Source organism: Taudactylus pleione, unplaced genomic scaffold, assembly GCF_031769625.1.
Source record: "Taudactylus pleione unplaced genomic scaffold, aTauple2 ptg000253l, whole genome shotgun sequence".
Taxonomy (NCBI): domain Eukaryota; kingdom Metazoa; phylum Chordata; class Amphibia; order Anura; family Myobatrachidae; genus Taudactylus; species Taudactylus pleione.
In genome coordinates this window covers 1147224-1159896 of record NW_028284655.1, presented here as the reverse complement: position 1 = coordinate 1159896, position 12673 = coordinate 1147224, and the positions used below count along the sequence as shown (strand labels likewise).

General features: G+C 44.0%; 1 protein-coding gene across 1 annotated transcript in view; it reads left to right on the top strand.

Annotated features, from left to right (window-relative positions):
- Positions 1 to 12673, top strand: part of LOC148515090 (adhesion G protein-coupled receptor E3-like) — a 79517-nt gene that overhangs the window by 20529 nt on the left and 46315 nt on the right. The window contains exons 5-6 of the mRNA XM_088480438.1: positions 8304 to 8387; positions 11346 to 11538. Of these exons, the coding sequence (XP_088336564.1) occupies positions 8304 to 8387; positions 11346 to 11538 (277 nt within the window). The remainder of the gene's footprint in view (positions 1 to 8303; positions 8388 to 11345; positions 11539 to 12673) is intronic.

Sequence of the window (12673 nt, the reverse complement as noted above, 5' to 3'; positions counted from 1 at the left end):
GCAGGGGCCCAAGGGGAAGGGGGGGGAAGAGATTAATTCGCCATACCCCCACCTCTAAATTCCCACTTCGAGCACTGATCTAGACAGTAAATAACCTTCTTGTATTCCTTCTGAGACCATACAATGACCATTAGCTGTAGCTACTCATTCTGCATTACTTTGGTCTAACTGAGTAAAGAAAGTTTTATCATTTGGAGGATTACTGAAGATATGATCGGATAGGCCAGGGCCGTCTCTTCCATTGGGTTTGTTGGTCAGGTGCCCAAGGGCCTGAAGCTTCTAGGGGCCCGCCAACCCACCCCCCTGCAGCCGCCGGCACACTGTAGTCCTCCGCTCCGCACCTCCTTCCCCCCTCTACCATGACGAGTATTCACCTCCGTCTATGAGCGCTGAATTTGGCTCCGCCCCCACCAGATAGTCTGTCTCACTTTCTCCAGGCTCCGGCTGGCTTGCGCTTGGCTCTGCCCCCTGCTTCCCTGTCACTCACTCTGCAAGCTCCGATTGGCCAATGTTTGGCCCCGCCGGTATTTGGCACCAAACCCTGCCTCTAACAGTCTGTCTGCCCTCTGCGCACTGATCCACGCATAGGAGGTGAGGTGAGTATGGAATTTTGTTTTTACAGGTACTCGTGGATTATCTACTTGGAGAAAGTGACGTGATTGGCTTCAGGGATACATAGGTGAGTATGTGAGACAGTGAGTGTGCATGTATGTTTTAATAAACTTTTACTGTCATGGTGTGTGTGTGTCTTGTCATTTTTGTTATATTTTTTTGCAGGTGAACTACAGGTACCAGCAGGCCCATAATGCCCTGCAATATGGTACTTGTGGTTCTCCAAGTACCAGTATGCAGGGGGAGGCTTGCTGGGACCTGTAGTTCTACTGCAAAAAACAATATTTTTATTCTTTCAAATGCACCGCATTTTTACACAATCAACCTGGCGCCCTGGGCTATCAGCCTAGGCCTGGGGTGCCCTGGGGAGGGGAACTCCTTTATTGGGGGGTCCCCAACTCCCAAGGGATTCCCAGCCTGTGCTAACTAGCGGTCAGGGGTAATGCTTTGACCAGGGGACCCAGTGAAAGGGTTCCCATGGCTGTGGCATTATCCCCTGCTAGAAAGGGTCTGGTGCTGGTTATGGATAATACAGGGGACCCCTATGCTTTTTGTCCCCTGTATTTTTAGAACCAGGACCGGCTCGGCTGGGCCTAGTGCTGGTTGTGCTAAATACAGGGGACCACTACATCTTTTGTCCCCTGTATTTTGACAACCAGGACTGGCTTGGAAAAGTCTGCTGCTGGTTGTGCGAAATACAGGGGACCCCTACGTCATTTTTCCCTTGTATTTAGCACAACCAGGACCGGTTGTGAAAAGCCCGGGGCTATTTGTGCTTTGGGGAGGGGGGGGAGTAAGCCGTTTTTTTTTTTTTTCACTTTGTTTAAATTTTTTTTAACACAGATGCATGGATGGATCTCTCTAATCTGTCCCTCATCTGTGTCTTTTATCACAGGTGCTTGCCGCACGGATATCACTGGTCCGTGCGGACAACTGTGTCTTGATGCATCTATCATAGATATCCCTGATCCGGGGATGCAGCATCATGCAGATCGGAACGACATATAATTCAGGCAAACACACTTAACGATATGCCGCCAGATCGTGGACGATACCGACAGACCTTTCCTGCAGCAGGAAAGATCTGACGAGATGATGAATGACCCGCAGCTGCCCAGCTTATGCCGCATAGTTTCCTGGACCCAGAGGACCCATCACAGTCTGTGCCTCCTCAGAGGAGACTCCTCTGCCACTGCCTCTGTCCTGACTCAGACTCCCAACCCAGCCACAGGCGCACGCACCCACCCGCACCGCAAAGGTAAGGGGTGCGCTGTGGCTGAGCAATAAGCCCTGGGGCAGTGTGAGAGACACAACTGCTCATACACAGCAGCCTATCTCCAGTGCTGCTGTGGGATATTTATTTACTTGTGGGGACAAAAATGTTGCAGGTACTTGATTTGACTGCCATGGACGGCTTCTCAGTTCCAACTCCACCCCTCTGGTTACCAGGAGCAACCACCAGCTCTCCAGCATCAATGTTTTATATAAAAGTAATTTTGGAAAGATTGCACAACTTTTCTTGTTTGGGTAGCTGCAGCCTATCAATTATCCAGACACAGTATACATAGTGAGCGCCAGGGTCAGCCAAACCTTTCTATTTTTTTATCAAATGTCTGACTGATTTTGTTGAAAGTACTACATCCTGTAGTTGCCTACCAAAGGCTTCTCCTCCCTGGAAGAAGCATTGGTAGGAGAAGCAGGTGGGCTGTGACGGAGGTGGGCCCTGATGGTTTGCGTCATTAAACTGTACCCCCTTCATGCCAAATTGCAGCAATTGGCTTAAATTTAAATAGGGGGCAGGGCTAAATAAACAATTCACTGAGAATCGCATCATTAAGCCCCGCCCCCTACACGGGGACCCGCGAGGGCCACGGACATTCTCCCCATCCTGCCAAGTGGGCAGAATGCGGGAGAAGTGACTACCCTTCTGGGGGTGCGGGGGGTTAACTGGAAAATCGTAAGCCAAGTGGGCAGAATGCTGGAGAAGTGCCTACCCTTCTGGGGGTGCGGGGGGGGGGGGGGTTAACCAGAAAATCATAAGCCTCTCGCGAAAACCGGGAGGGCAGGTATGTATGAAGTACTACTAAATCTAAGGGTCTCATTTAATAATGAGTTTTATCACCAAAACGAGTGATAAATGTCACTGTGTATGATAAATGGTGCTCCAGCCAATCAGCTCCCAACTGTCTACTGTTAGAATAGTGACAGTTGGGAGCTGATTGGCTGGAGCACCATTTAATCTTAAGGTGCCCACACACATACTGACTTGCTCCCAATCAGCCAATGTACACGATTTCCCCTGAACTCTCCCTGAACTCTCCCCAGGCAGTTGTGGTCACGATTTGGAGTTAAAAATGTCCAATCTGACTAAAGATCTATCTTGCAGCCAATGCATTGTATCCCAGATTGGCTAATCTGCCCTACAGCACGGCAGTTCTGAAGATGCGATGTACGACGAGCGGGGACGCGCATCGGCATCGTGATAAAGTGTAGAAACTCACAATTTGGCCATTTTTTACATGACCTGTCGTCACGATTCGTCGAAATCGGCCAAATTGGATGAAAAGTCGGTATGTGTGTGGGCACCTTAACATAGTGACATTTATCACTCGTTTTGGTGATAAAACTTGTTAATAAATGGGGGCCTCAATGTTTAATTTTATTGACCATTTACATTTTTTTGTACCGTGAATGGGTAGGAGGGGCCCCAGTGCATTGCTTTGCCCAGGGCCTACACTGCTGTTAAGACAGCCCTGTGATAGGCGCTGCCAGAAGAGTTGTATAGCAGCTATACAAAGGAGGGGGTCAGCCTCCAAAAGGATGTGAACCAGTAATGAAAAAGAGAGGGGTTGTACAGCTCCAAGGAAGTCTAATCAACATTAAAATAATGTGCATACAGTGTAAGTGCATTAAAATCTATAATGTTTAATATGGAAATATCAAAATTCCAAGCATTATACATATAGATCATATAAAACACAGATCAGTGGTTTTCAGGTAAAATCTGGCAAGAGGTTGTAGTGGGCCACTGGTATATCCAAATAAGTGGGTACCAATAATAATAGATAGCGGATCAGCTGCAAATGGTAACTTGAAAAGCTAACAGGCGTAAGAAAGAATTTAGGTAATCCGGTACATTTCCAGTGAGCAGTTATATTACCAGCTTGTTATGAAAGTAGCCCATCCAGCCCTTAGCAAGGAAGCTAGCAGCTGGTGGTAGCTGGCGTTTGTAAATGCAGGATGCCCCAAAGTTCTGGGTAAGTGGCCCAAAAGTGTCCAGTGATAAAGGGTCTGATTCAGAGAGGGACGCTAATGCGATTTTCATGCAGATGGAGCGATTGTTTGCCATTGCGCATACATATAAGCTGCACTGCCCGTGCGCAGCGATTGCATAGCGACTATGGATGCACATAGGAATCCATCGCAGAGTGAGTGATAAGTTGTTAGTGTTTGGCTGAGGTAATGGGGAGTGGTCAGAAAAACACAATGCCTGTCTGAATGCTGTGATATGGGCATGCATAGATTAGCCACTGCGATTGCATACGCAGCTCTGCATGTCAGTAGAGATCCCAAGGCTGCGGGAGGTCAGACCTGCCACAAGGACAAGATGGCCACTGATGTTCGTCGATGTTACCGATATTTATGCAAGTAGGCATCGTCGAAAGCAGGTAAGAAGGCAGCAGTGGGCGTCCCTATGTTCGGGTGATCTTTGCTGACATTAGCATATTCTTGCAGCTGCATTGCGGAAAAAAAATCACAGCTGCGATCGCATTTGCGTCCATCTCGGAATCAGGCACAAAGGGCCTGATTCAGACCCACTCGCGAGCGGCTGTCCGCTCGCAAGTGGGTCGATGGTGTGCACTGCGCATGCGCACGACGGAGGGAGCTCCGTCGTGCGCATGCGCGAGACGCGACGAGCGAAGGACTTTCCTTCACTCGTTGTGTCTGATCAAAGGGGGCGTGCTGTCGATGTTGATTGACAGCACGCCCCCTTTGGTGGGCGTGCCTCCCAGACGGGGGCGTTCCCAAGGGAATGCCTACCGTCAGAAGCCGGCCCCACTGACATCACTAGTGATGTCAGTGGGAGTGATTTTGGCTCTGATAGAGCCAAAATCACTCCGGGCCTTGCGGTTGAGAAACTCAACCGCAGGCTTCGGCTCGCAGTGGCAATGGTCGCGATGGTCAAGACCATCGCGACCATTATCCTGCATGCTCGTATATGCTGTGGGTGGTGACCCACAGCTATATGAGCGTCCAGGAGGACGCTCCATAATTATGGAGGTGGGCCCTGATTCAGAGCGAGCGCTCTGGTCAGAGCGTCCGGCTCTGAATCAGGGCCAAAGTGCTTAACATGTTTCCTTGTGGAATTAGACCCGAAACTTCTTCAGAATAAAGGAAGAATAAATCTTTAAAAACTGTACTTACTCCCAGTTATCTGAGGTCATTGTAATTGACAAATAAATATAGAGAATGATACTTATTTGATAAAGAATTTGCGATTCTAAATACATTATCTACTTAATTACCTGTGGATTGATTAGAGCTACTGTATGTACATTGCACAACTAGGTCCCTAAAAATCTATTTTATGTGTTTAGGTAACACAGCTGTAATATTATGTATAGAGTGTCCAACCACAGCCTCTCAAACCCTTTTTCTAAGTATCATAATGGGGATCCGATCAGATAGGAGCCCCCGAATATTGTATTATTTTAATAAGTAAAAACACCACCACACAGCCCTTATTGACCCATTTATTACTTACAAAATGTAGGGGTCCATGTAGCATCGCCGAGTCTTGTAAAGACAAAAAAAAAACGCTACTGCTCCCCCGAGAGCCCCATCATGAATGACAGGACACTTTCCATAGGAATGAATGGGTACGCACTGATTAGTCAGTTTGCAACAGTTCCCAGGCTCTGACCAATCAAGGTGTTACCATTCATTCCTCTGGAGAGTGTCCGTGAATGACCTCATTCACGATGGTATTCCCAGAGGAGCAGTAGTGACATTGGTGCTGCATGGACCACACTGAACGTAAACCCCTACATTTTGAACCCTTTTATCAATTTTTAATATTTTATCATAGTGATCTGTGCAGTGCTTCACAATCCACCACAGATTTATGGCAGAATCACTTTGGATTTGCGTGGGAACAGGGGCTTCCACACTGATAGGCATCGCCGGAAGCTTTCAAATGACAGTCAAAGCCAATGCTTAGTAAATGCTGTATTTTTCAGGACCTCGCCAGTGTTGGTTTGGCCTTGTGCTTGGGATCAGTGTCTTTTTGAAAAGTGATATTTCTCCCAATATTTAATTATCTAGGAGACTGAAGCAGGTTGTCTTGCAGTATTTTAGTTTTAATGGGATGCTGGTGCTCAGAATGCCAGTGCTGGAATCCCTACACCAGTCAGAATCCCAGTGCCATCATCCCGACAGTAAATATTGGGATTAGTGGGAAGGTTAGGGTTAGGGGTTAGGCACAAGGGGGAGGGTTAGGGTTAAGCTGTGTTTTAGAGTTAGGCTGCATGAGGGGAAGGTTAGGTTTAGGCTGTGGGGGGAAGGTTACGTTTTAGGGGTAGGGTACTTACCAGCAGGTGTCGGTATTCTGTTCCTGTCGGGATGCTGGTATCAGGATTCTGACCGCCGGGATCCTGAGCACCAGTATCCCATACCCAACCCATTTTAACAAGATGCCTTGACCTCGCTAAGAAGAATCTTCCTCACAACATGATACTGGCCCCCAGTACTATACTGCCGGAATGGTGTTTGCTTAGAAATAGGCAGTGTTAGGATTGCATCACACATAGCATTTTAAATTGGGACCAAAAAGCTACATTTCAGCCAAATATGACCACACAACCTTATCCAACATTGTAGCTGGGTCACTCTGATGTTTTCTGGCAAACTCCATGTGGGCTTTGGTGTGGTTTTTCTTCAGTAATGGCTTCTTACTAGCCACCCTCCATTACAGGTCAGTTGTGCAGAGTTCTTGATATGGTTGACCGATGTTCCTTCACCTGAGTCTCAGCCACTGAGACTGCTCTGACGCTTAATTTTGACTGAGCCTCGGCTGGGCAGTACCTGGGTGGTTTGATGCCCTCAGATATTATTTTGCAGCCTATTCCTATCTTGCATGTCTATAATTTTATCTTTACTTTCTGAGAATGCTCTTCGGTCATTTTCACAACTTTCCTTCATATTCACAGTATGGCCAATGTTATTTGAAATAATTGTATCCATAAAAGCTGGCTTTTTAATGATTCACAGGTAGAGGCTAATTAAAGGCAATTGTTAGGACGATCTCTTTTATCTGTGTGAACTTGGAGCTTCCACAGCACGTGCTGCTTGCATAATTATTCAACCAATTTTTCAGTTTTTTATTTTTTCAAAACAGTTTGCAGACCAATAATTAATAACATATCTGTAGACAAATAATGAATTATGAGTTTAAAAATGTACTCTAATAGCCTACTGGTTTACAATAAAAAAATTACTGTCTGGAACAGTCTGTATACCGTAAGAATCATTTGTAATGCAAATAAATCTGTTGGCGTTTAGGGGGTTGAATACATTTGCAAACCACTGCATATTGCTAATAGAGCACAGATCTTCCCTGAAATTAATTTCTCTTTGGAAATTCATTGCCCATCCAGAAAGCTTCTGGAGTACAAATATCAACACACAGGGTTTTACTATAAAGAATTTAACTGAGATGGAAAATGAATCCTCAGCACAATAAAGTGATAAATGGTCAGTGTTGCCTAAATTCTGTCCCCAGTTGCCCCATCTTTCTATTACCCATATTAAAGTAGGCAGTCATAGTGGGGAACCCAAAGAGCTGAGCTCCCATGTCTTTGCCAACCCATTCAAGATATGTGGGACCAATGATCAACCATTCCCGGGCTTACTCCCCAATGTATCCAGAGTCTAGTGGGATAACCTTGGGGAGGTGTAGCGACTGATGCCCTGGATACAGAGGGAATTACAGTGACCGCAGGAGTGCTAGATGACATACAAGAAGCAATAATTCACAGCTTCCATCAATTCTTGTAGGATAGCCTCAAGGTTTTTGCACCTGTATTTGCCTACTGAAAACAAAGATGATGCCTGGGCTAACTGCTGCCACACCAGCAGTAAGAGAAAGTCACACAATCGCAAATCATTCCATACAAATGTATTGCGCTTACCCTTTTCTGATATGTTTTTCCCCTGTTTGTGTCACTGTATACAGTTTGGTTGCTTCTCTCTCCCATTATTAGCATCATATAAACTTTGGGGATAACTGATTTCAAATAAATTACTGTAGTCACTGAGATACACTGTAACGGTCTGCCCAGGCATTGTAACATTGTGATATTTTGATTTAAAAATCAACTAACATGGCTTCATTATAAATGGCTACTTGTCTCTCCACCAAAGATGATGGTAGAGACCATAAAACCTGTATATTCCAGCAACTTAGGTTATTGCTTAAGAGCAAATGTCCCATAGTAACTCTGCCTACAAAAATTCAAACGTACAGCTTTATCTCCAGATGTTTCTCCATCAAGTTTTAGGTGAGATAATTTGGCTGTAGTTACATAAGAGAGGAACACTATAGGAAAAGCACTGAATGGTGATATGTTTTTTTTGGAGGGGAGGGGGATTCTGCTGATAGCTGCATAATTGTCACTTTCTCTAACATTCAGAATGAAGTCTGCTCTGTGCTTCAGATGACATTCGAAATTCTGAATTCTTCCTGCACAGCAAATAATAGGATCATCACTAATGAGGTGAGAAATTCACAGGAGATTGTATCATAATATAATAATATGTGTTGACTAGTGGTAGTTTATGACAATGCCATGTCTACTAGCTACAGTACATGCAAAGTCCTGGTCTAAAAGCCTATCACTATTGTAATCCTACGCCTAGGGAAAGAACTGCCCTTTACCGGTGCATCTCATTATCTCAGTCTTTGAAATAAAGTGGATGTTAGTAACTATATAGTTTGACATAAACAATGGGGCTCATTTAGAGGTGAACACATAAACTCTCAGCATGTATGCAGAAAAAGATGGATATAACGCAAGCAAAATTACCAGCAAATTCTGAGCTTGTCTCATCTCATGATGTATCCAGCTCAAAAACGGCAGCATTTATGCCAGACGTACCTCTGTATCTGCTAAAGTTACATTTGCATTAAATGGAATGAAATACAAACATCCATTTTCCCCCTTAAAAATCCATTGGGAACCATCTTTCCTCAAGGTCAATGAAGTTATGCAAACAGGCAGCCATGACTTCATATGGTATAGCACTTTTACTATAAGCTGAGGAGATCAAGGGTCAAATGTAATAGGTGAGAGTTTAAAAAATGTCAGAGTTTTCTCACACTTTTTAAACTCGACCAGTGTAACAAAGTCCGAGAGCATGAAACTTGCATGTTTTTAGTCTAAAAAACTCTCACGATTTAAACTCTCATTCAGATGTTTTTCCATTTTGAAGATAAAACTCAACCAATGTGAAAGGTTACTGCTAAACTCTCACATTTCCCAAACTCTCACCCTATTACATTTGGCCCCAAATCTTCGTTCCAGATTTATCAACAAGTGATAATCTTATTATTACTCTTTACTAATCGTAAAAGGTGCTCCAACCAATCAGCTCCTAATTGTCATTTTCAAACCCATGACAGGAGCTGATTGGTTGGAGCAGCATTTAAAATTAGTAATGAGTGATAACAAGAATATCACTTGTTGATAAATCTGGGCCTTAAGGGCCTATGTATCAAACCTGGGAGAGAGATAAAATTGTAACAAATAAATTAACAACCAATCAGCTCCTAACTATCATTTTTGAAACACAGCCTGCCAAAATGTAAATTGGAAACTTATTGGTTAGTATTTTATCTCTCTCCCAGCTTTATTACATAGGCCCCTAAATTAGTCAAATAAAAAAGTGTCCCCACACCTGACCCTGCTTACCCCCTTTCCAGGCATAATAACAACAATAAGCAATAAACTTATGGAGGAGTTTTATCAAGTCTTGGAGAGAGATAACGTGGAGAAGTTGCCAATGGTATCCAATCAGCTTCTAAAGTTGGCCACACATCTAAAGAGTATCTGTCCAACCAGCCAACTACTTGATTGGTTGGAATGAAAATCTGGTAACGTATGGGAGTAAATGACAATCTGTAATTTGGTGCCAAACACCGGAAAATGGACAAAAACTGTTGTTCTGGCATTTATGAGCAAATTGCTGATCATTATTTACTTCCATACATTACCAGATTTTCATTCCAACCAATCAACTAGTTGGATGGTTGGATGAAAGTTGGTCTAGTGTGTGGCCAGCTTAACTGTCAGTTTACACGCTGTGATAATTAAATGACCATTGGAAGCTAATTGGTTGGAATGGGCAACTTCTCCACTTTATTTCTCTCCTAGATTTGATAAATCTCTCCCTATGTAAGGATGTATGCACACATGTTGTTAGTATGAATGTACAGTTCGGAAATTGGTACCTTGCCCCCACAAAAAAGATGTACTGCCAGCGCTAAATGACCCCCTTTGTACTGTACTTTAGAGGATAGGTAAAAATAACTAATCTCATTGTTCAAAAATATGGGCACTACTGTAGTTTGCATAGTCTTGGCAACAACCACACTAGAAATATAAAACAATATGATGGACCATACCAAAAATCACACTGAATTTAGTTTCACCCATTATCTCCTGTTCATCTTCCATTCTAGAAAAACCTTACAGAAATCAGTTGCTTACTGCAGGGCATAATGTGTGGAGGCATTGCTGCTGATGGTAATGGATAGGGGGAACATTTAGCAACTTGTACATCTCGTCTGGCCATCACATACAAACCATTGTCATTTTACAAATAAGCAGTATATCTGTATAATGTTCTTTCAAGATACATGCTCTGTCACTGAATCACTATATACCAGAAGGTCTGGGAAGAGTACCGAATTTGGGTGAGCTCTCCCTGTCTCCAGGAAGGGTTGGCCAGTCTCCTGTTGTTCTCCCCTTCATTTGGGAAGTTGGCGGACAAGAGGTTGGATCACACGATTTGCATTGAATAATTTCACCGTAGCCCCACTGTGTAATGCTGCAAAGTGCAGTTCTAAACAGTGGGGGTGCAGGGGCGAATCTATAATGGATGCAGGGTCCAGGGGGGGCCCGCACCGCACATCCTGCACCTATGTTATCTAAAACTTACCTATCCAAGGTCCCGCGTCAGGTGTCCCAGCGCAGCTCAAAATTACGTTTTGAGCATACACAGTGAGGAAATCGCTGGTAAAATGGCGGCCGCGCCATTTCCCCAGTGATCTGTGCATGGGTACTAGAGTGTGCCCAGAGTCTACTGTGCATGCACCAGTAGACTCTGGGCACACTCTAGTACCCAGAGTCTACTGATGCTGCGGTGGCCAGCCAGCCATGTCAGTCGGCCGCTGCGGAGAGAGGAGGGAGGCCTGGACGGTTACTGCTCACGTGCCCCCTCCTCTCTTAAGACGCCCCTGTGGGGGTGGGTGCATGGTGATGAGAATGCAGAGACCACCTCTTGGACTCACCTGGAAGAATTTAAAGAAATTAGGCAAGTATGCACTATATTCTCTTTCCTGACACCGCTCCTCTTTGATGATGAAACTATTGCCCTCTCCACTATCTCCATTTGCCAGTTATCCATCCATAACACTCACCCTTATCGTTTTTTCAATCTCTCTCTTCACACAGGATGCAGATAAAGAGCTCACCAATGCAGCAGAAACACTCACTCACCTTCTCACTCAATCTGATTCTTCATCCAACGTTACCGATTCTCAGAGAGGCGCATTTGTCACAACATTCCTGGACAATATGGAGACAATTACACTGTTATTGTTTACTGCTGCACCAAGGAACCAGCACATCAGCACCCCTAAGTTAGGTGAGAATGTGTTCAACCTAAGCAGGGAACATATGCTGTAAATGATGATATGTGGTGTAGTTAGGTGTATATTGTACCTTACAGCTGAGGTGGCAGCTCAAGTGGATCTTTCTTCTTCTCTGGCAATGACTCCACAAGCTTATCCTTCTCAAGCTGTAGCAGAGAGGCTAGCCCCATACATACGGTAAAATGACATAATGTGATCAATTTAACAAACTTGATAAACAATAATCTAGTAGGAGTCCAAGGGATGTCACGATGGAGAAAATAATGATCACCATACAAATGACAGTCAATTCAATACAAATTAAATATGACAAATATAAAAACAGTATTTAGCAATATGGTAATAAATAGGCAATAGGCTTCTTTATTAAATAGCCTTCTTTATCCTAACTGCTTCAGCACTTCATAGCTATAACTATGAAAAATAAGGTTTCTCAATTACTTCAATAAACTATTCTCCAAGCACACAATAACTTTCTACATACATATATATGAAAACATAGCAACATAGATTATTACTCAGCAAACTAACAAAACCGCAGGCTGATCAGTCATTTACACAACACAAGGTTCTTTCGTTTGAGTACTTTTTTGTTAGGAGGTTACTGTCCTATAACATGCATGTACTTGCAATCCACAATAGGCAAATGTAACAGAATTAGCATCAAACACTGGTCTATCTTGATTCCAGATAACAATAGCCTCCACTTTCCAATTATACAGTTCCACTTTAGTAGCACAGTTATCTTCAGCACACAATAGTATCAGTATCTCAGACCCAAGTACACTCTTAATCAGCCAGCTCTTATAACAATCTTTTTCACAAAATGGTTTCTTCTCTCTTTACTTTAATAGACTTGGTTCACAGGCTCAACAGTAGCTCAAACAGTACATTTATGATGCTGTCAATCTATCTATCAATCGATCTATCGATCTCAGTCTCTTGCATGTATTACTCGATATTGAAAACACTTTCAGTAGGGACGTCTCCTTTATCAGTTTAATGCACACAACCTCCATGGATCTCTGCTGTGGCTCCAAGCACTGGCATGCTACCTCTCTTGAACTCTCAGACACACTGCTGGTGCTTCTGCTGTGGTCCTCAGCACTCTATCAGCATGTATTCTGT